At 46.2% G+C, this 21,732-nt stretch overlaps 1 protein-coding gene across 1 annotated transcript in view; it reads right to left on the bottom strand.

Annotated features, from left to right (window-relative positions):
• SLAMF1 (signaling lymphocytic activation molecule family member 1) overlaps positions 1-13,561 on the bottom strand; it is a 37,764-nt gene extending 24,203 nt beyond the window's left edge. Inside the window, exons 1-4 of the mRNA XM_054711891.1 lie at positions 13,394-13,561; positions 6,062-6,075; positions 3,605-3,928; positions 1,057-1,341 (exon numbers count right to left, since the gene is read on the bottom strand). Coding sequence (XP_054567866.1) covers positions 1,057-1,341; positions 3,605-3,928; positions 6,062-6,075; positions 13,394-13,473 — 703 coding nt within the window. The 5' untranslated portion in view covers positions 13,474-13,561. The remainder of the gene's footprint in view (positions 1-1,056; positions 1,342-3,604; positions 3,929-6,061; positions 6,076-13,393) is intronic.
• Positions 13,562-21,732: the final 8,171 nt, after the last annotated feature.

Below are 21,732 nucleotides of genomic sequence, written 5' to 3'. Positions count from 1 at the left end.
CAGGTGGTCTTGCTTCATCAGCCCTTCATTCCTTTCGAAAACAGAATAATAGTGCCTTTCCTTCTAAGTGGAGAGCAATCAGAAGATCTAGGTTTAGGTGCTGACTCTGCCACTTATAAGTTGAAGAAACGTGAGAAAGGTAGTTAAATACCGTGAGCTTCAAGTTCCTCGTCTGCCAAATGAGGATGATTGGTCCAGGTGGGACTGAGCCCATAGCATTAAGGTGGCACACTAGCCACCACAGTAGGTTTGGAGTTTATGTGGAAGGATTTCCAAATGACCAGGGATGGAGAGACAGGGAAAGCCAGCCAGTTTATGCACTTCATTATAGCATCTCCAGTTAGAGACTCACCTGGGTATTCCCACATGAACTGCTGGCAAGGTTCTTGTGAGGATCAAAAGAGACCATGGAAATACCTTTGCAATGATGCAGTGCTAGACCATTTATCATTATTCCCACACTTCCCAGTCCAGGTCTTCCTCAGAGAGCTGACTCCCTGAATCTTCTCACCTGCTATGGGATCCACAGTCAACTCTGTAAAAGTGGTCCTTCATTACTTCCTGCTTTTCATTATTGAGCAAATGTTTTATATCTTATCTTTATAACACGTTGCTGGAGAGCAAATCACATGTCATATGTATTCCCGATTTCCTACAGCCTAGGTGATCGATAAGGACTTACTGATGGTATAGAACTGTCCCACCATTGGTGGAGCAGGGATGTGGGAGTCAGGACCTGCCACCTGCACCCCCTCACCCAGCCACCCCTGCTGACTGGAGCCAACGCGAGAGGAGAGAAGAAGAATCATGACTCGGAGACCGGGGCTCTGGGTCTGCCGCCATCATTTCTCATTGGTTTCCTGAACCATGAACTGAGTGTAATCATGCCACCCTGGTCATGATGGGCAGAGAGCACGCCCTGAGTACACATGGGAGGCTTTTATAAACTAGAGAGAAAATGTAGTGTAAGTAAAGGCCGTGGCTATAGAAGCAGAGTGATTGGTCCAGGTGGGACTGAGCCCATAGCATTCAGGTGGCACACTAGCCACCACTCACCTGGGGAATAGGAGCTGCAGCTGGACCACGGGATGAAGGTCTGGGAACGGTTGCTGATGGGGTTGCTCGCGGTGCAGGTGTAGTTATCATCAGCATGCTGAGGGCCGAGGGTGAGGTACAGAGGGTGGGAGCCATTTGCTACACTCAGCGGGTGGGTGCCTGCCTCCGTGCTCCAGCTGTAAACCACGTGGTCCCCCTTTTCCACCGTGCACGCCAGCATCAAGCTGCAGTTTCCATTCTCCAGGGTCCAGTTCAGCACTGTAATTTCCGGAGTGGAGACCTGCTCTGTCATGAGGGGAGAAAGGGAGTCGTCACTGTCATGAACCCCCTGAAATTCTGACTTGAACTTTTCATTAGAAGAAAATTCAGCCTTGTGCCATGTTCCCTCCCAGTGGGTCTGTAAGTGTGACTTATTTCTAGTAGGGATCTACAGCTCTGCACCATCCCTCTCTCCCCACATACTCCTTGCCTGGACCACCTTGGGATAAAATAGAGAAGAAAAAAAAACTGTCTTTCAGTGGATCCCCTGGCCTTCCCTGATGTTCCTGATCTAGGTTGCTCTGTATTCTATCTGTGGAGTTTGCTGTTAATAAATCCCCTACAGGTTTAATTGTCATCGGCTAAAGTATCACCTCTAAGACCTAAAAGAATGACTTTTCAATGGTAGAATTTTAGTGTGTGTGTGTGTGTGTGTGTGTGTGTGTGTGTGTGTGTCCAGTGCTTTAGATTCAGAATGTCTGCAGTAGAGGCCTCATTGATCTATCTCACCCTGATGTCATGCAATCGGCAAGGGAAAGGAAAATGTTTTATTTATTTAGCCACTACTATAGGACAGGCACAATGCTGACAATTTACATTCATCACATTCTTTAATCTTCTTAAAAGCTTCCTTAAAATTACAACCCTAGTTATACTTATTCCCATTTTACAGATGAGGAAACTAAGTCTCAGAGAAGTGGAGTACCTTTACAATGCTACTCAGCTTATAGGCAGCCAAGCTGAGATCTGAACCTAGGTCTGTCTGACTAAAAAATCCAGCCTCCTCCTTTGATTTGAGAATATCATGGTTGCAGAGTCCATATTTTCCAAGGTAAGAATTTGATCACAAAATGTGACAAGATGTCACCAAGGCAGGGTGGACTGTTCTGGAATATGCATGACGTATAGTCTCCATGCTCACAGCAGCCTGCGCCAGGGCCACCATGTGACTGATCAGGACTCCCTGGTACTGGCTGGAGGGCTGTAGGAATTCTGCATACAGCGTTTGGAGGAAAATGAATTGTAGGGCAGGGAAAGGGTGAGGAGGGTATTTCTGTCTCTCCTGGAGGTCCCTGAGGATTTCAAAGAAATGCTGAGGAGTAGGTGGGGCTTCCCGTCCCCTCCTCAAAGATAAGGCAGCCACGGCAAAGATGCAGGATGGCCCCTACGGTGGTAGGACCCATGGGAATTCAAGGACACTTCTGAGCCTGTGATACAAACTGGGTGCCTTCAAGAGGGGCTGGGACTAAAAAGGCTCAATGAAGCGCCGGCCTCAGATTCAGATGAACCTAGGTTCTAGTTTAATTCTGCCGTTAAGTGACTTTATAACCGGAGCTTTTGTGTAAATGAGAAAAAGTTGCCTCTTCCCCCAGGAAAATGCAATGCGTGGCCAGGGCACAGGGCTTGGAGGACGGTGCGTGGGCTGAGTTTCAGCTCTCCTTCTCCCACCACCCACACAGATGTGTGAAAGCTTGCACAAACCACTTCTCTGGATCTCAGTCCTCATCTCTGAGAGAGAGGTGGAGCTTGATTTGGTGGTATTCAAACTTTTAAAAATCAGGGCGGGAAAAAGCCACCTTTTTAAAAAAAACGAAATCTTACTTGCAAATTGAGACTCTCGGGGCTCCAGGCCCTCTGGCCCAGGGGTAGCTGTGCTCTTTTCCTTTGGTGTTGGGAAGGAAGGGACTTGGTTGGAAAGTCTGTAAGGAGGATTCTCCGAAAGGTTGGCAGAACCTTGCCGAAAGTGGCAGACCCCGCCTTGACTTTTCCAAACAAGTCTGAGCCCTCGGGTGTTTTACTGGAATCTGTGTTTAGACTTCAGACATCCTTGCTTAAACACTGCAGATGCACGTGTTTTCTCAAGGATACTTACCCTGCTGATAGTACCTAGAAGTTAATTTTAGTTCAAGCTGTTGCTACAATAAAAGTCTGAGTCAGGTGAATGAGGCTGTCTGGTTCCTTTAGCCAGACAGTCCCTTAGCCCTCTCTTTCCCAGAAACGTGTGTCAGAGTAATCATTCATCCACCGCTCAGGGTCTGCTGGTCAGCCCCGGCACTTTGGGAAAGTGGGGTAAGGGTGACTATGCTAATCAGCTACCGCCAATGTACAATTTGGACAAGAAAGATTTTCGAACCTAGCACTTCCTTCCAAAACACAGTTTAAATACCCCCAGACTAGGTGATCTTTCACGTGCTCTCTATTCTGACTATTCTTTGCCTCTGAGAGAGGCCTTAGTTCTTAGGCAAGGGACCCTCTTGGCCCTCCAGTGTGGAGAAGCAACCATTATTACCATAGAGCTTCAGATGCAGGCAAACGTGCTGGACTGAATCTTTTTCCTCCAGGGTCATAGTGTACCAGCCCTCATGCTCCTTTTTGCTTTCCAGGATCTCCAGGTTCAAGTTTTCCCGGTAAAATGCATAGCCGTCTTCCAGGTAGGGTGAAGAGCCTCCTTTTGTCAGATCAAGAGACACAACTTTCTTATTGGACCTGTTTCCTGGTGATTTTGCCTTTGTGATGAACATGTGGATGCTCTTGTTCATGCTCTTACTTATTTCTTCCGATATCAGGGGCAGCAGCACGCTGCTTCCCAACCGCCCAAAGATTGTGGGGCAACCTGTGGCAGGAAGGAGAAGACAGTCCCTTATTATGGGGGCCTTTGAGAATCACATGGTGGTCAGGATCCCTGGGAATTCAAGGGAACCTCGGAACCTAAGAGATACAAACTGGGTGCCTGTAAGAGGGGCTGGGATAAGAAAGGCTCAGTAAAGCACTGGATGGATTCAGAAGAACTAGACTCTACTTTAATTCTGCAAGGAAGTGACTTTATATCCAGAGCCTTTGTTTAAATGAGAAAAAGCTGCCTCTTCCCCCAGGAAGATACAATGCTATGCCAGGGCCTGGGGCTTGGCGAGTGATGCGTGGGTCAGGAATGACAGACTAGGCTCTCCAGGCCTTAGTGGTCTATAACGACTGTCATGAGGGTCCTGCTGTACTTGTAATATTGCAGTGGAAAATTTATTTATCTTCTTTTATTTTTAAATTTTCTTTATTGATTAAGGTATTACATATGTGTCCTTATTCCCCCATTACGCCCCCCCCCCCCGCTTCTCATTCATGCCCCCACCCCCCTGTTGTCTGTGTCCATTGATTAGGCTTATATGCATGCATGTAAGTGCTTTGGTTGATCTCTCACCCTTATCCCCATGCAGTGGAAATTTTAAAGTTACTGATTATAGAGCTGTATAGACTAACTAGGACACTGGGTTTCTTTGACCTGGGAGGGAATTCTGTCAATTGAGATTTATAGTTAAGGCACCTAAGGCATAGAGAAGTTAAATGACTTCCTGAAAATCACATAACTGGTAACTGGACTAGAGTCCAGGTCTGGTCATTCCTCCACCAGACTTCTCACCACTATGTACTCTGACGGATGGAGAGCAACTGGAAGTGATTCTGAGCTCGTGAGCCCAGGAGACTAAGGTTACAGGAGTGTCATTTCAGACAATGGAAATGAGAAAAGTCTGAGGAAGGTGGAGTCAGGGAGGTTTGCAGCCCAGTGTTGACACTGTGGTTTCCTAGCCCTCCAAAACCCCTCAAGATAGTTAATCACGTTGAGGGTAAGACATTATTTTATTTTTCAAAAAAAGTGGAGCTGTCCTGGCCAGTGTGGCTCAATTCCTAGTCAAAGGCATGTGCCTGAGTTTCAGGTTCGATTCCCGGCCTGTTCATGGCAGATGTGGGGAGGCAACCAATTGATGTGTCTCTCTCACATTGATGCTTCTCTCTCCCCTCCCCCCTTCCACTTTCTCTAAAAAATCTCAATGGATGGGGGGTGGGAGCAGCCAGGGAGAGGTCAAGGGGGGAAAAGGAGACTCATGTAATACTTTAAACAATAAAGAATTTTAAAAAATAAAAAATCAGTGGAAAAAAATACTCTCGGGTGAGGATTCACAACAACAAAAAGCAGAACCAACAACAGCTGTGAAAACCCCAAACCTTTCAAACCAATGTAAGGGATCCCACTGTTGACTATTCAGCACATCTTCTCTCCTCAAACCCACAACCTCAGGTGACGACCTGCTTCCGATTTCACCGAAGAATAGAAGAAATAAAAAGAGAACCTCCATTAATTAGCACCACCAAGTTAGCCTACCTACCTGGGTGGATTGCCTGTGCCCCCAGGGAAGGCTAGCTTCCTTCTTCGTGGAGCACTCAGCTACTTCAAGGCTTTGTTCCTACAATTGCCCCACCCCTCGCATCATGGGTTTTATTATGATTTGATATACGTGGGTTATTTCCATTAACACAACAGACCTACATGTAATTTTATTAATCTTAAAAAAAAAATCCCCTGAACCCAGGTCTATTCCCATCCATTTCCCCATTTCTCTATTTTTCATGATCACAAAGTCCTTTTAAGTGTGTAATCTATTTTCTGTCTCCATTTCCGGACCCATTTTTTTTTTCCTGTACCCACTCCGAACAGGCGTTCTTCCCTACTGCTCACTGGAATCACTCTTGTCAAGGCGACTGTACATTCCATGACACCAGGCCACTTCCATCCCCGTCTTGCTTTCTCAGGAGCTCCTGACACAGGACATCACTCCCTCGTTGAAGCGCCATCTTTCCTTGGCCTCTGGAACACCACACTCGCCTGATTTTCTATTTTATTGGCTGCTCCTTCTCAGTCTTCTTGACTGGAACCTTCTGCTCTTAAAAACCTCTAAGTATTGAAGCATCTCAGGACTCACACTCAGACCTCTTCTTTTTCCCCAGCCACACTCATCCAGTTACACAGTTCAACGTATTTCTGGAATGCTTAGAGATATATCTCTCACCCTTCACTTTACTCCTCAGTAGTTAGAGGTCTAAAGGCATCTCTAACTTAACAAATGAACTTAATTCCAAAGCCCCTTCTTCAAACTACTTCACAATTCCCCGCAAATTCTCAGGCAAAGATACTGGCATCCTCCTTGACTCCTTTCTTTCTCGTACCCCACTTTCAGTCTCTCAGCAATTCTGTTGGCTGTGCCCTCAAAATACGTGTGGCATCCCAGCTCTTCAAAACTCATTCGCTTCTACCACCATCATCATTGGCCTGGGCCCCGCCACTGTCTTCCAACTAATCTCCTACATCCATACGATGGACTGGGTAATCTTTTAAAACTATGTCCAATGTTGTTTCTACTGCTTTTCAACTTCCAGGGCTTTCTAGCACCCATCGAATAAAAATCCACAGTCCTTGTTCTGGCTTCAAAGACTCCGAATAACCCAGCCCTTGATGCTGCTCCAACTCCATCTCCTTCCCTCTCTCTCTGCTGTGTGCTCTCTGCACTATGGACATCCTGACTCTGACTGTTTCTTTACTCAAGAACATTTCTAGTTTGGAACTTTTGCATCTCGCTCTGTCTCTGTCTCTTTCTCTCTTTCAGTGCTTCTTTTATATATATGGATAGCTCATTCCCTCACTTTATTGTAGGTCTCTGCTAAAACATGATCTTTTCTGTGAGACGTACTCTGACCTCCCTGTCTAAAATAGCACCCCCCAAAAAATAAACAAAATAGCGTCCCCCTTCTTGTTGTACTTATCACTGTTTTAAATATTGCTAGTATATTAACTTTGAAAACAGAATGCTCTCCTTGTTGCTTAATTGATGTTAGATTGTATATTTGTTTATTTTATTACTGTCTTTCCCGCTAGGATGCAAACTCCTCAAGAGGAAGAATCTTATTTTGTTCATTGCTTTGTCCCTAGGACCTACAACAGTGGTCGGCACACAGTAGGCTTTTAATAAATGCCTGTTCAATTTATGAACGCCGAAAGCCATGTTATCTGACTAAAATTTCTCTTATTCAGCTTTGCCCAATATATAACTGATCTCAATAACGTAACCATAGCTAATGTTCATAAAAGAAGGAGCCCATGACTCAGAGAGGACACAGATTGTTCTAGTTGATAAGAAAAGTCAGAAAAGAAAAATAAAACGGTTTGCTTAAGTGATATAGCCACCTAGAAAAGACACAATTAACTTGTGACTAAGATGGGTGGTTGGGACATTGGACAAACTGGCCAAAATGTTCTTGATACCAAACTATCCTGAAATCCTAATGCTGTGAGGGCCCAGATAACATCAGACTAGAGATTAGAGATTGGGGGGCAGGGGGAGAGGAGGGAAAGAAAGCAGTCTACCTGGGCCAGCATCAGGATTAGAGTGGCTGAGACTCATACTTATTAATGAAAAGTGAGAAAGGCAGTTAGGCATTTTTTAAAAAATATGTTACTAATTTATTAACTCCAAAAACAGAATGCTCTCCTGGTTGTTTAACTGAGGAATGCTGATGAGGAATGCTGGTGTCGGTGTTGACATTTTTACAAAGATAATTTGTGAAGCATGTTGCAAACACCCTAACGAATGCCTGACCGTCCAGATAACGTGGCAGGTACAGAACCCAAGAAAGTAACCTCTTGCATCCTAAACTTAAACTGCTTCAGATGAAGGGAGGATAGAAAACCAGAACCATATGTGCAAGAAGAAATACCCTGTGGAGTCTCCTGAAATTATGTACAAAATGTTGGGCAGATCAGCATATGGACATTTTTCTGGGAACACATCCATAAATGTCATCTCTCAAAGGGAGTGACTTTTAATCTTGATCTTCGAAACAAGATTAAAAGTCACTACCATACTGTCTATATGTTTAGACTGATTTGGCTATGAAGAGAAAAGAAATGAAAATAATTCCTCTTCTCACACCATAACCCTCCCCCGTCCCATACATCTCCCCTGTGCTCCTACCCCCACCTAACCCACCCCCCCTGCACCATGGTTACAGTAAAAACTCAGAATTGGTGGAGAGTGGGGAGGAGGGAACCGAGGAGGAGAGAGGGAGTAGAAAAAAAAATCAAGGAAAGAAAGTAGGAGGGGAAAGTGGAAAAGAAAAGAGGGGGCAGATGAGAAAAACAGGCTGAGTGGTTTGTGCACACTCAGTCATGGGAAGTGGAATCAAAACTTGGTTAAGGAAGAGACCCTCACAGCCCACAACCACAAAAGAACGATGAGGTAACAACGCTGTGCGTGTGAGTGACGGGGAGCCTTGAAATCCTCACTACCTGAGCATGAGTGGAAAACAAGTGGGGGCTTTAAAGAGGGTGACACAGGCCTTCGGCGGAGTCCCCGCTCCCGAAGCTGCTGCCTGATGGGTGTTTTCCGGGGGGTCTGTGATTCAGTCATTCCTGTTGACTAAGAGGGTCTGGAAGGAACACGTGTAGCTGTTAGCACCAACTCACTTTCCTTCCAGGGTCACTCTACTCAGAAAGTAGAGTGATTCACAGGGGCCATGGATAGTTTCCTGGAATCAGTAGCATTGAAACAACCCTTTCACCAGACGGGGTTCTGCCTAATGAGACCAGCACCCCACCCCCACCCCACCCCCACCCAGTACGTTCACACGCGCTGGTAGCATCTTGCTACAGCACTTCTTTCAGGTAGAGAAGAGGCAGGACATACAGAGACTCACAGTTCCTACGGCAAATCTAGGGCCAGAAGGAAAGGTTAACGTGCCCAAGGCTCCTTTTTCAACTCCAGTCCCACCAGCCGTCCTCACGTTCCCAGTCCTTGGTGCTGCTGGGTCTTTCTGTCCTGGAGAATCTGTACTTGCCACTCCCCAGCCGGAAAGCCTGGTACTGCCCTAGGTTTGCCTGGCGAGCACCTTCCACCCTGCCTCTGCCTCTGACCCCTGCCCTGTGCTTCCTGTGCCCTCTGCCCTCTCCTTCATGTCACTCATCATGCTTTTAACTCTGGTTCAAGGCCCATCATCTTGACTTCGTTAGAAGCTTCTAAGAATAGGGACTGTGACGGTCGTGTTCACTGCTGTAATTCTAACTCACCTGGGACATAGTAGGAGCTCAATAAATCCTTGCAGCCTGAGAATGAAACAGCTGAATGAGCTAAATGAACGAATAAATGAACAAATGACAAGAGTTTAAGTTCTCCTCTCTCCAAAATAAGAATATACTCTCTTCATCTTTAGAACATCCCTGAGAGATGTAAAATGGAGAGAAATGATGGGGACCCTTCTCCCCACTTGCCAGGTGAGGAGATGGAAGTGCCTTAGCTAGGAACCTTAGGTTTCGGGGACAACAGAACATTGACTGTTTTCTCTGAACACTCACACACCTCACTTCTACATTAGTGCCCTCACCTAGAGCACTCTTCTCAAGTCCTATAACAATCCAACCTACCAGACATATCCTATATAATAATCCTATACAATAAAGAGGTGATATGCAAATTGACCGTCACTCCAACACACAAGATGGCCACCCCCATGTGGTCAAAGATGGCCACCCCCATGTGGACACAAGATGGCCACCACAAGATGGCCAGCAGGGGAGGGCAGTTGTGGGCCATCAGGTCAGCAGGGGAGCGCAGTTGGGAGGGACCAGGCCTGAAAGGGAGGGCAGTTGGGAGCAATCAGGCCTGCAGGGGAGGGCAGTTAGAGGTGACTGGGCTGGCAGGGGAGGGCAATTGGGGGTGACCAGGCCTGCAGGGGAGGACAGTGGGGGGGACCAGGCCTGCAGGAGAGGACAGTTAGGGGTGACCAAGCCAGTAGGGGAGGGCATTTGGGGGCAACCAGGCCTGCAGGGAAGGACAGTTAGGGGTGACCAGGCCGGCAGTGGAGGGCAATTAGGGGTGACCAGGCTGGCAGGGGAGGACAGTTAGGGGCAATTGGGCTGGCAGGGAAGCAGTTAGGCATCAATCAGGCTGGCAGGGGAGTAGTTAGGGGGTGATCAGGCTGGCAGGCAGAAGCGGTTAGGGGTAATCAGGCAGGCAGGCAGGCAGGCAGGCAGGCAGGCAAGCAATTGGGAGCCAGCAATCCTGAATTGTGAAAGGGATCCCATATTGGAGAGGGTGCAGGCTGGGCTGAGGGACACCCCCCCATGCATGAATTTCATGCACTGGGCCTCTAGTACTAGTATATTTGGAAGGACACAAAAGAAATTGGTAAGAGGGATATGGAAGGGAGATTTGTGTCCATTTTATACCCCATTGTATTGTCAAGGTTTTTTAGACGTACATGTGATACTCTTGCAATAGACAAACCAGTTAACCAAGTTATTAAATAAAAACTTACATGATGAAAGAAGTTTCTACCCACTTTCCAAATTCTAGATCAAATACTTCCATATGCCCTCTACTTCCTTCTATGGTTTTATCCACTTTCCTCATCTTTTGAATTTTTTTTAACTTTGATTCATTTCAATTCAATTCAAGTCAACTCCTATCCTTCAATTATAGATAGCACATTCTAGTTTTTACCATGGGACCTGGATACAAATTTTAGCATTTCTTCCCCTCCCTAAATACAAGTTCATCCAGTTTTATTCATTGAGGCCTCTGGAGTCAGGCTGTGTGACCTCAGAGAAATTACTAGACTACTCTGTGCCTCTCTTTCCTCTTTTATAAAAGTATAATGGTAGCCGCAATGAAAACATATCTCTTAGGGTTGGCCTGAGAGATGAATGATACACATGAGGCGCTTAGAACAGTGCCTGGTAGGTGGTCAGCATGCTGCACATGCTATCCTTTCTCAGTCCACAGACACGTGTGGAAGAGCTCTCATGGACCAGACTCTGTGTCAGGCGCTGGCAGAGGCTGTGTTTGCTCATTTTGCTGCCCCCTCCCCCCACCTCTCACCATGCCTGCTACATCATGCATCCTAATTACATAGCTGCTGAATGGGATGGCCCAAGGTCAAGCTACGATAAAACAAATAGCCCTGATGTTTTGGTTTCCAGTCCAGTGCTGGAGACAGAGATGGTGGTGGCATTATTAAAGCTTTTGAGAAATAAAAGTGCCCAGATCTACATCTTGAGATAAAATGGGCCCAAGCCTGTGATATACACAGGGCTGGACCAAGTCTAGAACCCACATTTACTTGTCCCTCCCCCCTCCCGCCCCCCATGTGTGGAGAAGAGGTGGAGAGGACGTGCATGAAGGAATGAAAAATGCTATTGGGGTAGATTCAACAATTGTAACAAATGTGCCACTCTGGTGGGGTATGCTGATAATAAAGGAGGCTGCACATGTGTGGTGTGGGGGGTGGGGGTAGGGGGAAATCTCTGTACTTCCACCTCAATTTTTCTGTGAATCCAAAACTACTCTAAAAATAAAGTCTATTTTTTTAAAGTACCATAGGGGGAATGGAAAATTCACTTTATTGAGGGAAGGGATGTGAACTTAAAGACACACACACACACTCACAAACTATATATATATTGATTTCAGAGAGGAAAGGAGAGGAAGAGAAAGACACATCAATGATGAGAGAGAATCATTGATCAGCTGCCTCCTGCCCACCTCCTACTGGGGACCAAGTCCACAACCTGGGCATGTGTCCTGACCGGGAATTAAACCGTGACCTCCTGGTTCATAGGTCGATGCTCAACCACTGAGCCACGTGAACTTTTCGATTTTTACAATTCTAACTGGGAATTGGAAGGTGAGCTGAATAGAGATGGGAAGGGGAAAGGGTACTGATTTTAGAAGAATTGGGCTTTTTGGTTGGGTGACTCTGTCATGGCTGATTTGTCCCACTTGCAAAACATTTCTGCCTGGGTTTTATGGGGTTTCACAGAAGGGTGTGTACTTAAAAATAAAAACACTGTAAAAGTCTTGTGCCTATTTCAGAGAAGACAATGGAAGGAAGGGAGCCACTGCCGATTGGGTAGACACACCCTATGGGGGCTGGGCTGTTACTCACTAACCAGTGACCTCCACAGTCTTCAGTGGAACAGCTGTCAGCAGCACCTGAGACGTCATGGGCCAGGAGGCAAGCAAGCGTGGAGATGAAAAAGCCCAGCACCCTGTTCAACCCCTCCACTCCTCACAGTCACTAAGAGGTGTTCTAAAATGTAGAAGTTAAAAATAGGGTGCACCCAGGAAGGCCTGGCCCTTCCTGTGATGGCTAAACTTGGCTCAGTTTGGCTTTCTGGGCCTTAAGCTCAGTTATTCCTCTCCCAGACATCGGGCAGCAAGAGCCACGGGTCTGCCTGATTCTGAGGAAAAGTGGGGCCAGGAAGGTCTTTCAACCTGGGAGTCGGGTAGATCTCATTGTGCGGCCCCTCTGGTCTCCCAGGCATGTCTCTGGGATTCTCCTGGAAAAGTCCATAATGGATTTACAGTCTTGAAAACCCCACGCACAAAGCACACGGAGCCTCCGGATTCCCCTCCTCACACCCCGTCCCCATCCCCCGACACACACTTCAGGCTGCCTCCCACACTCTAATCAAAGTCGCAAGGCCTTGAAGCTGAAATGAGACTCTCAGCCCAATACCCAGTGAACCCAAAGCTCACTTTTTGCTTGGCTTTTTCTTTCTCAAATACCTTTTCCCACAGCCCTGATGCTACCAAACAGAGAACATCAGCTAGCCTTCAGAAGGCAAGAAAGACAGGAGCCGAGCCAAGTCCAAGTGCTCTGCCGTGTGACTGGCCTGAGCTGACGCTGCCCTGACCACTTACTGTAACCAGAAAACCAGAACTCCTGGCCTCTCCCCTCTTGCTGCCTTGGAACCTTCTCTTCCAGGAAAGTAGCCACCAGTACAACCACACTGTGGCCACTCTGTTCTCAACCAAATGCCTGGGATTTTCACTTCTACCCTCTCTTCCCACTACAGTCCTCCCTTGTTGTAGGACCGTGTTTCTGACCCCTGGCAGGGCAAGGGTGTGGGAGCCATTTTCTCCCAGAGCCCCATCTCCCCATCTCAAGCTCTTAGCCAGAAGGACATCCACACAAAACCACCCACTCAACCAGGACTGACCAGAGCCTGTCACCGGAGAGGCTGGTCTAGAAGGTGACCGCCTTTGGCTCAGAGCTCCCGTTTTCCTCGGAACCCAGGGGCGCAGGAACTCACCACGTTCCTTCCTGTTTGAAAGAGGCTGTTGAAACTCCCAGCCGGTCCCTAAGGAAGAGGCAGCTGAACCACAGCCCCTGGCCACCGCGTCTCCTGTCAATCCCCGGGGCTGGCTGACTCCATGGCAAGTAATAGCAGGACCCCAACCCTCACACGCATGGACACTCACCTGTTCCACAGCTCCGTTCAACAGCCAGGGAGAGAAACAGCAGGACGTTCAAGGAGAGAAGCCCCTTGGGATCCATCAGTGGAGAGAAGGAAGGAGCTTGATGAGAGGAGCCCCGGCGGCAGCTGCTTGTAAACGGCACGGCAGAAGCGAACTCTGCCAGGCAGTCCTGCCTCTGCAGACTAGATCAGGCATCAGGAACCAACAGGCTTCCTGTCTTAACGGGACTTTCTGTGTCTTGTGAATTGCTCATTCCCGTCAGGCCTTAAATCACTTTGCTGTTCCCAAGAACTTCGAGTCAGGTGCTTAGACCATAAAGCCGGGAAGGAGCTGTGTGGGCACTTTGGTCAAACCCGGGTGCAACCGCAGAAATGTGCTCCCCTTATTAGCTGACTCCAGCAAAGGGGCACAAAGTTTTCTGGGCAGTTCTAACCGGCAGCTCTTCCTAGAGTTCAAAAAAAAGGAAGATTTGTCAGGTCACTCCCCAATTTGGGTAAGGTAGGTCAAAGTGAAACTTGATGACTGAACTTTATTGAGTGAATGGACCTCTTATTTCTGATTTGTTCCATAATTTCAGAGAACACCCCTTACGTGCAGGCAGGTCCGGGTGTCAAAGTCATAGAGAGGTGGGTGGGCAAGGGCAGATCAGTTGTCAGAAACCCAACTTCCCTGCTGGATACAATGTGGTAGAATTTAGTGAGCTCTGTGGTTGTTTGGAGGGACCGCCTTTATTTTTGAGCTTGTGTCTAAATTTTTGTGGAGGAGATGTAACAGAAAAAAAGATGATGTGCTTTTCCATGAGTTATGCTATTGGAATTAAACCTTGGAAAGGTGTTATTACGGTGCTCACAAGGAGTCTTTAAAAGACCAGGCTAGCGTTTTTTTTTTTTTTTGTTTTGTTTGTTTGTTTTTAATAAAATATATTATTTACTAGAGGCCTGGTGCAAGAATTCGTGCATGGGTGGGGTCCCTTGGGGTAGCCTGCGGAGACCGGGCCCCAGCTTGCGCCCCAGCCTCATAGCCCTGTAGCCCCGCCTGGCACATCGCCTTGGCCTGGCACCACCCCCCCTCACCTGCTCCACCATCCCGCCTCTGGGGCAATCAGTAGGGGCCGGGACCCCCTCAGGGCTCCCTTAGCACCTGGGAGCCAGACAGCAGCCCTGCCCCCTGCTGCTGCTGGTCACCATCTGCAGGGTGATTGGCGAGGCAATCAGGCCCCTGTCTGCACCCACCTTGGCCTGGTGCCACCCGCTCACCTGCTCCACCATCCTGCCACGGTCCTGCTCTCATCGGGGCCCATGGGGGCTGGCAGCACCACCACTGCCGCATCACTGATACCTGTCATATTCCATGCCACCCCCTTGTGGTCAGCGCACGTCATAATGAATGGTCGAACTCATGGTCTCCTGGTCAAAGTCCTGGTCAAATGACCACCTGAGGGGACAATTTGCATATTAGGCTTTTATTATATAGGATTTCAGAGAGGAAGGGAGAGGGAGAGAGAGATAGAAAGATCAGTGATGAGAGAGAATCATTGATCAGCTGCCTCCTGCACATCCCCCACTGGGGACTGAGCCTCCAACGTGGGCATGTGCCCTTGATTGCAATCAAACCCGGGACCCTTCAGTCCACAGGCTGATGCTCTATTCACTGAGTCAAACCAGCTAGGGCACCAAGCTAATGCTTTTAAAGTCCATTTTAACAGCTCAAACTCACTCTCCAAATGGGCCTCCATAAGATCAGGATAATAAGAGAAATAAAGACTTTCTTAGATAAGCAAAAATTAAGGGAATTCAGTGCCAGTAGTTCTGATATGCAAGAAATGTTAAAAGAAATTTTTTTAGGAAGAAGGAAAATACTAGTAATATAGATCAGAAACTCAGATCTATATAAACAAAGAAAAAGCATCAGAAAAGAAATAAATAAAGGTAAAATAAAAAATTATTTATCTTACTCATCATTGTTCTAACAGATAGCACATTATTTAAAAGAATAGCAATGATGTATTCAATTATGTGTGCTTATGTATATATCATATATATGTATGTATGTATATATATCCTATATAATAAAAGCTTAATAAGCTAAGTGTCTGGTCGTCTGGTCGGCAGTTCAACCAAAGCGTAATATGCTAATGATATGCTCAGGCTGCTCAACCGCGTGCTATGATGTGCACTGACCACCAGGGGGCAGACGCTCTGACTGGTAGGTTAGCTTACTGCTAAGGTCCGGCCAATCAGGACTGAGGGAGATGGGCTGGACATGCCCTGGAGCCCTCCCATGGTCCCTTCCCAGCTGGCCAACCTCCTGCATCCCTCCCTGGCCCCAGTTGTGCACTGGTGGGGTCTCTTGGCCTGGCCTGTGTCCTCTCACAATCCTGGACCCCTTGGGGGATGTCAGAGAGCTGGTTTTGGCCCAATCCTACAGGCCAGGCCAAAGGACCCCACTGGTGCACGAATTCATGCACTAGGCCTCTAATATATATATGTGTGTGTGTGTGTGTGTGTGTGTGTGTGTGTGTGTGTGTATGCTCATTTGTGCTTGTATATAAGTGAAATGTATGACAGTAATGATATAAGGGAAAAGAGGGAGGAATTAGGATTTTTTTTATTATTATTATAAAGTACGCACACTACCCACGAAGCAGTAAGTGAGCTTGGATTGGTTGTAAATGTATATTGCAAAATCTAAGGCAACCACTAAAAAAATAAAATAAAATAAAAAAGTACAACTAATATACTAAAAAGGGAGGGAAAATAAAAAACTACTAAAGGCAGAAAAAGAGTGTAAGGCAATAATAGCAACAAAGAGCAAGGATAACAAATAGAAAATAGTAAGAAATATGACAAATATTAATTCAACTACATCAATAATCACGCTGACTATCAATGGTCTAAATGAACCAACTGAAAGACAGAGATTGTTAGAGTGGATTAACAACAAGACTCAACAGCCTGACTGGCATGGCTCAGTGGTTGAGCATTAATCTATGAACCAGGAGGTCACTGTTCAATTCCCAGTCAGGGCTTATGCTTGGGTTGCACGCTCCATCCCCAGTGGGGCGCATGTGAGGGGCAGCCAGTCAATGATTCTCTCTCATCATTAATGTTTCTCTCTCTCTCTCCCTCTCCAAAATCAATAAAAATATATTTTAAAAGAACAAGACTCAACAACATGTTATCAACAAGAAACCTACTTTAAGTACCATATTTTCTGGCGTATAAGACGACCTTTTAACCCAGGAAAATCTTCTCTCAAGTCAGGGGTCTTATACGCCGGAAAATACAGTAACCCACCCATCATTTGGCAATAACTCACTTTAATTCTAAATTGTAAATACCGTATTTTCCGGCGTATAAGACCCCCGACTTTTGAGAAGATTTTCCTGGGTGAAAAGGTCATCTTATACGCCGGAAAATACGGTATAAAGACATATGTAGATTAAAAGTAAATGGATGGAGAAAGAAAGAACATGCTAGCACTAATAAAAAACACACACAAATTAGCTATATTAATTTCAGACAGAACAGACATCAAAGCAAGGGAAGCTATCAGAGAAAAAGAGGAACATTACATAATAACAAAGGGATCAATTCTCTAAGAAGACATAACAATCCTTAACATGTATGTGCCTAACAACAGAGCTTCGAATATGTGGGGCAAAACCTGATAGAACTGTAAGGAGAAATAGATAAATCTATTATAATTCAAAATTTCAACACCCCTGTATCAGAAATGGACAGATCCAATAGGCAGGAAATCAGTAAGGACAGAGTGGCCCTGACTGGTTTGGCTCAGTGGATAGAGCATCGGCCTGTGGACTGAAGGGTCTCGGGTTCAATTCCAGTCAAGGGCATGTACCTTGGTTGTGGGCATATCCCCAGTAGGGGGTGTGCAGGAGGCAGCTGATCGATGTTTCTCTCTCATCGATGTTTCTGCCTCTCTATCTCTCTCCCTTACTCTCTGTAAAAAATCAATTAAAAAAAATTTTTTTTAAAAAAGGACAGAGTGGAGCTCAACAGCACCACCAATCAACTGGGTATAATGAACATCTATAGAGTACATCATCTAACAATAGCAGCATACACATTTTTTCTCAAGTTCACAAGGAGCATTCACCAAAACAGAGCATCTTCCTGGCCATAAAACACACATTAACATATTTAAAATAATAGGAGTCATACAATATCTGCTCTCAGACCACAGTGGAATTAAACTAGAAATCAATAAAAGAGAAATAACCAGAGACTCCAATGGAGATTAAACAACACACTTCTAAATAACAAATGGGTTAAAGAAAGAAATCCCAACACAATTTTTAAAATATTTGAACAAAATGAAAATGAAAACACAAATTATCAAAATTTGTAGAATGCAGCAAAGTAGTATTTACAAAGAAATTTGTAGCATTGAATGCATATATTAGAAAAGAAATACCTAAAAATCAATAATCTAAACTGATGAACAAAAACAGATCCAGAGACAGAGAAGCATGGAACAGACCATCAAACTTCAGAGGGAAGGTGGGGGGGGGGGGGGCGCGGGGTTGGGGGGGTAAGAGATCAACCAAAGGACTTATATGCATGCATATAAGCATAACCAATGGACACAGAGACTAGGGGGTTGAGGGCATGTGGGGTGTGGGGCCGGAAAGAGGTCAATGGGGGAAAAAGGAGACATATGTAATACTCTATGTCAGTGGTCGGCAAACTCATTAGTCAACAGAGCAGCAAACTGCGGCTCGTGAGCCGCATGTGGCTTGCGAGCTGCAGTTTGCCGACCACTGCTCTATGTAACACTTTAAACAATAATTTAAAAAAAAACTAGAAAAAGAAGAGCAAATTAAATTCAAAGTAAGCAGTAAAAAAGATCAGCCGAAACCGGTTTGGCTCAGTGGATAGAGCGTCGGCCTGCGGACTGAAGGGTCCCAGGCTCGATTCTGGTCAAGGGCGTGTACCGTGGTTGCAGGCACATACCCAGTAGGGGGTGTGCAGGAGGTGGCTGACCGATGTTTCTCTCTCATCGGTGTTTCTAACTCTCTATCCCTCTCCCTTCCTCTCTGTAAAAAATCAATAAAATATATTTAAGAAATAAAGATCAGAAAGCAATGAAATTGAAAACACAAAATCTATAGAGAAAAATCAATGATATATGAGAGATCAGCAAAATTGACAAACCTAAATTAGAGAAAAAGACGAAGGACACAAATTACGAATATTCGGCACGTTACACCCTCCTATGTAAGAGTGGGAGATGGTCTCATTGTGCAGCCAACCTGAGATTGGGGAGAGCTGTTTCCCAGGAGCCTGTGGTCCTTCTCAGTCTCAGGGTGGGCTCCACATCGCCACCGGGAAGAGAGTGCTGCTTGTCACAGAGGATGGGGGTGAGGGGAAGGAAATGGTGGTCACCCAGGATTCTCCTGTTGCCCTTGCCTTTGTCTATCCCAGAGGCAATGTTTCATGGGAAGTGTAATGGAACGGGTAATGTGCCCCTAAGACTTGCTACTCTCCTGACACTTTTTGGCAAGATGTGGCAAAGTGACCTGCCTGAAGGTGCCTGGTGCTGGGGTGCCCAAGCCTTCTGACTTCTCAGCCAGTTGTCATCCTCATCACGGCCTCTGACCAGAGGTCCTTATAACATGAGACAGACCTACAGGGTAAGGTTACTGAAGGGCAGGCCAGATCACTTGGCCACTTGGAGCCATCATAAGCACATTTATCTGAAGAAGAATAAGAAGAAGAAGAAGAAAACGAACTCCACAAAAATAAAATGAAAATACAAAATTTCCCCCAACTCTGAAACATCTCCTAGGAGACCTGATCACAGAGTCTAAAATTGGTCTGGGGAAAGCACTGGGAAAAACACCCTGTTGGGTGAGATGAGGAACCCACAGGGACAGGTGTCTGATATGGAGACTGAGCAAACCAGTCGACCAGACAGCTCTGTTGTGAGTTGGGGTTATAGGGGGTTGAGGGGGGACAAAAGGAAACGAGGCTATGAGATGGCTCTAGCTCAGACCCGGGCCCAGGTTTTATCCAGTATTTTTACCCTAAGAATTCATGCCAACCAGTCACCTTCCTGAGCTGATGAATGTGCTGTGTGACCTAGGCCCAGAGGGGTGAGCTGGGGACATGGCTCAGGGTGGCCTATGAAGACAGACGCCCCCTGGAAGTGCCTTCTGGCCCTTACCGGGTCTGTGGTGCTGAGACTGCCCACTCCAAGGTCTTCACCAAGGTTCCCACCTCACTGTCTTCTCCAGAATTCAAATCCAGTTCAGGGCACTGGAGTCTGGAGGATAATCTGAAGATTTCCTCCCCAAATTCTTGTCAGTTCCACTGATGCTCCTGCCATCCTTCCAGACCCCAATGCCCATATGTGGGGATCTCTCCCCTTCTGGGGTCTTCCCTAGACTGCCTCTGAACTTCTCATGTCCCTGCAGTCTCCATAGCTCTTTGAGAAGCATCCTTGGTAAGGTTAGGGGTGCTTCCTAGTATTCCTCAAATGATCCTACATGGCAGCCATGAAGTTTGCTAGCCTGCTTTCTATTGGCATACGCTGCTAGAGAAAGGGAAATCCCCACACCATGCCACTCCTTCTAGGAAGGAACAGGGTTAAGGTCAGCTTCTGACCTTTTCTATGCACCAAACGTTGCCTCCCATAGCACTGACCAATTGTCTTAGTGATAAATACAGCAATAATTTCCAAAGTAGCTTAGAAATCCTGGGAAACCACTGTCAGCTGGCTCCTCCCTCTAAACAAAACTCAAATGAAGCTCTTCTCTTTAACAGTTCTAGAAGGCTCTTTGGCAAGTCTACTGAGCACTCTTCCTGCAAAAGCTGACAAGGAGCGAGATTAATTCCTTTCTCTCTGAATAGTTATGGTTCCTAACCACCAGGTGATTCCCTGAGACACAGAGACATCTGGGGAAGTGGAGCTGCATGCTGCATGAGATCATGTATGGAGACAAGAACAGGGAGTCCTGTGTTGTCACACCAGTGAAGCAGGCTGATCTGAAGCCAGTCCAGGAAAGAGGGAAAAGCTGAGATAATTGGGTAGTTTGTAAAACCAAGCTTATAGATTAGAAAGCTTTAGTGAAAAATTCTAGCTGGAATCACTAGAGAAAGCAATGAATTGTGGCAATGGTCCCAAATAAAGCACATGGAGGAAGTCCAATAGCTTCCTCTTATCCATCTATCCATCCATCCATTCATCCATCCATCCATTTGCCCACCCTGGCACTAACCATGAGAAAACCATTCCATTGGGTTAAAAAGTGACTCTTAACATCTTTTAGTGATGTAATTATATAAGGACTAAGACACTTAATTATAAACCACTTGAATGACTTTTTAGCATCATTTCTAATTAAGAGCAGCATATTAAGAAAAAGGGATTTTTAAGCAGAATTTTGTTGCCTCTTTTTAAAATTGCAAATGTAATACAACATTGAAAAATTCTTTTTTAAGTAAAGAAAAAATTCCATAGTTTTCTAACCTTGTCACAACTGCTTTCAAGCTTGCAAATCTCCTGCAAATCTTCGTTTTCAAGGCACTAGAATAGACTGATTCAGAACTCTGGATCTGTGATTGGAGAGACCTGGGTTCAAATCCCTGGTCTGTTATTTATAAGTCATCCAACCTTGGACAAGTTATGTAATCTCTGAGCCTTTTCTCAGCAGTAACATAGTTCAGATGAGGAACCACCTCATAGAGCTGCTGGGAGAACAAATGATATTAATGCAAGCAGTGCCTGGCATGTGGTAGTCACTTTTTCATTTGGTGTCTATCGTGCTCACGATTTTCTGGAGGTGGGCATGAGTAATTAAAATAATGAACCTCAGATTAAAAATGGTGGCAGAGTGAGTGGAAGCTACACTGACACTCTCCCAGGACCAAACCGGAAATACAATGAAAATACAGAGAAACCACACTGAAAAATCAACTGAAGACTAGCTGGGGAGAAGCTGATAACCAAGGACGAAAGTGGAAACTGCGTAGAGACTGGTAGGAAGTGTGGAGACTTGAAAGGGGTGGCTGAGCTCCCACGGACAGCAGCTGACAGTCCGGAGAGATATCTCAGCTGTGGGGGGTTCCCACTGGGAACTCTGGGGTCTAAACCCCAACCCAGAGCACCAGAAGTGAGAAAGAAGCTCACATGACAGCTGGCTGTGAAAAGCAGCAGGGTTGCTGTCTGCCAGCCAGAGACAACTAGAAATGCAGGTACCCTTTTAAAGGGCCAATGCACAAAATTTCATGTGCAGCCACTCACCTTGGGCTCCGGCAGAGAAAGGGCAGAGTGTACTGCAGCTGTGTGAGGAGAGTCCAGGGTTGGGGGCTCT

The sequence above is a fragment of the Eptesicus fuscus genome, chromosome 22 (genome assembly GCF_027574615.1).
Source record: "Eptesicus fuscus isolate TK198812 chromosome 22, DD_ASM_mEF_20220401, whole genome shotgun sequence".
NCBI classification, from domain to species: domain Eukaryota; kingdom Metazoa; phylum Chordata; class Mammalia; order Chiroptera; family Vespertilionidae; genus Eptesicus; species Eptesicus fuscus.
Note: the sequence above shows the minus strand (reverse complement) of the source record. Positions and strands in the feature narration are given on the sequence as shown.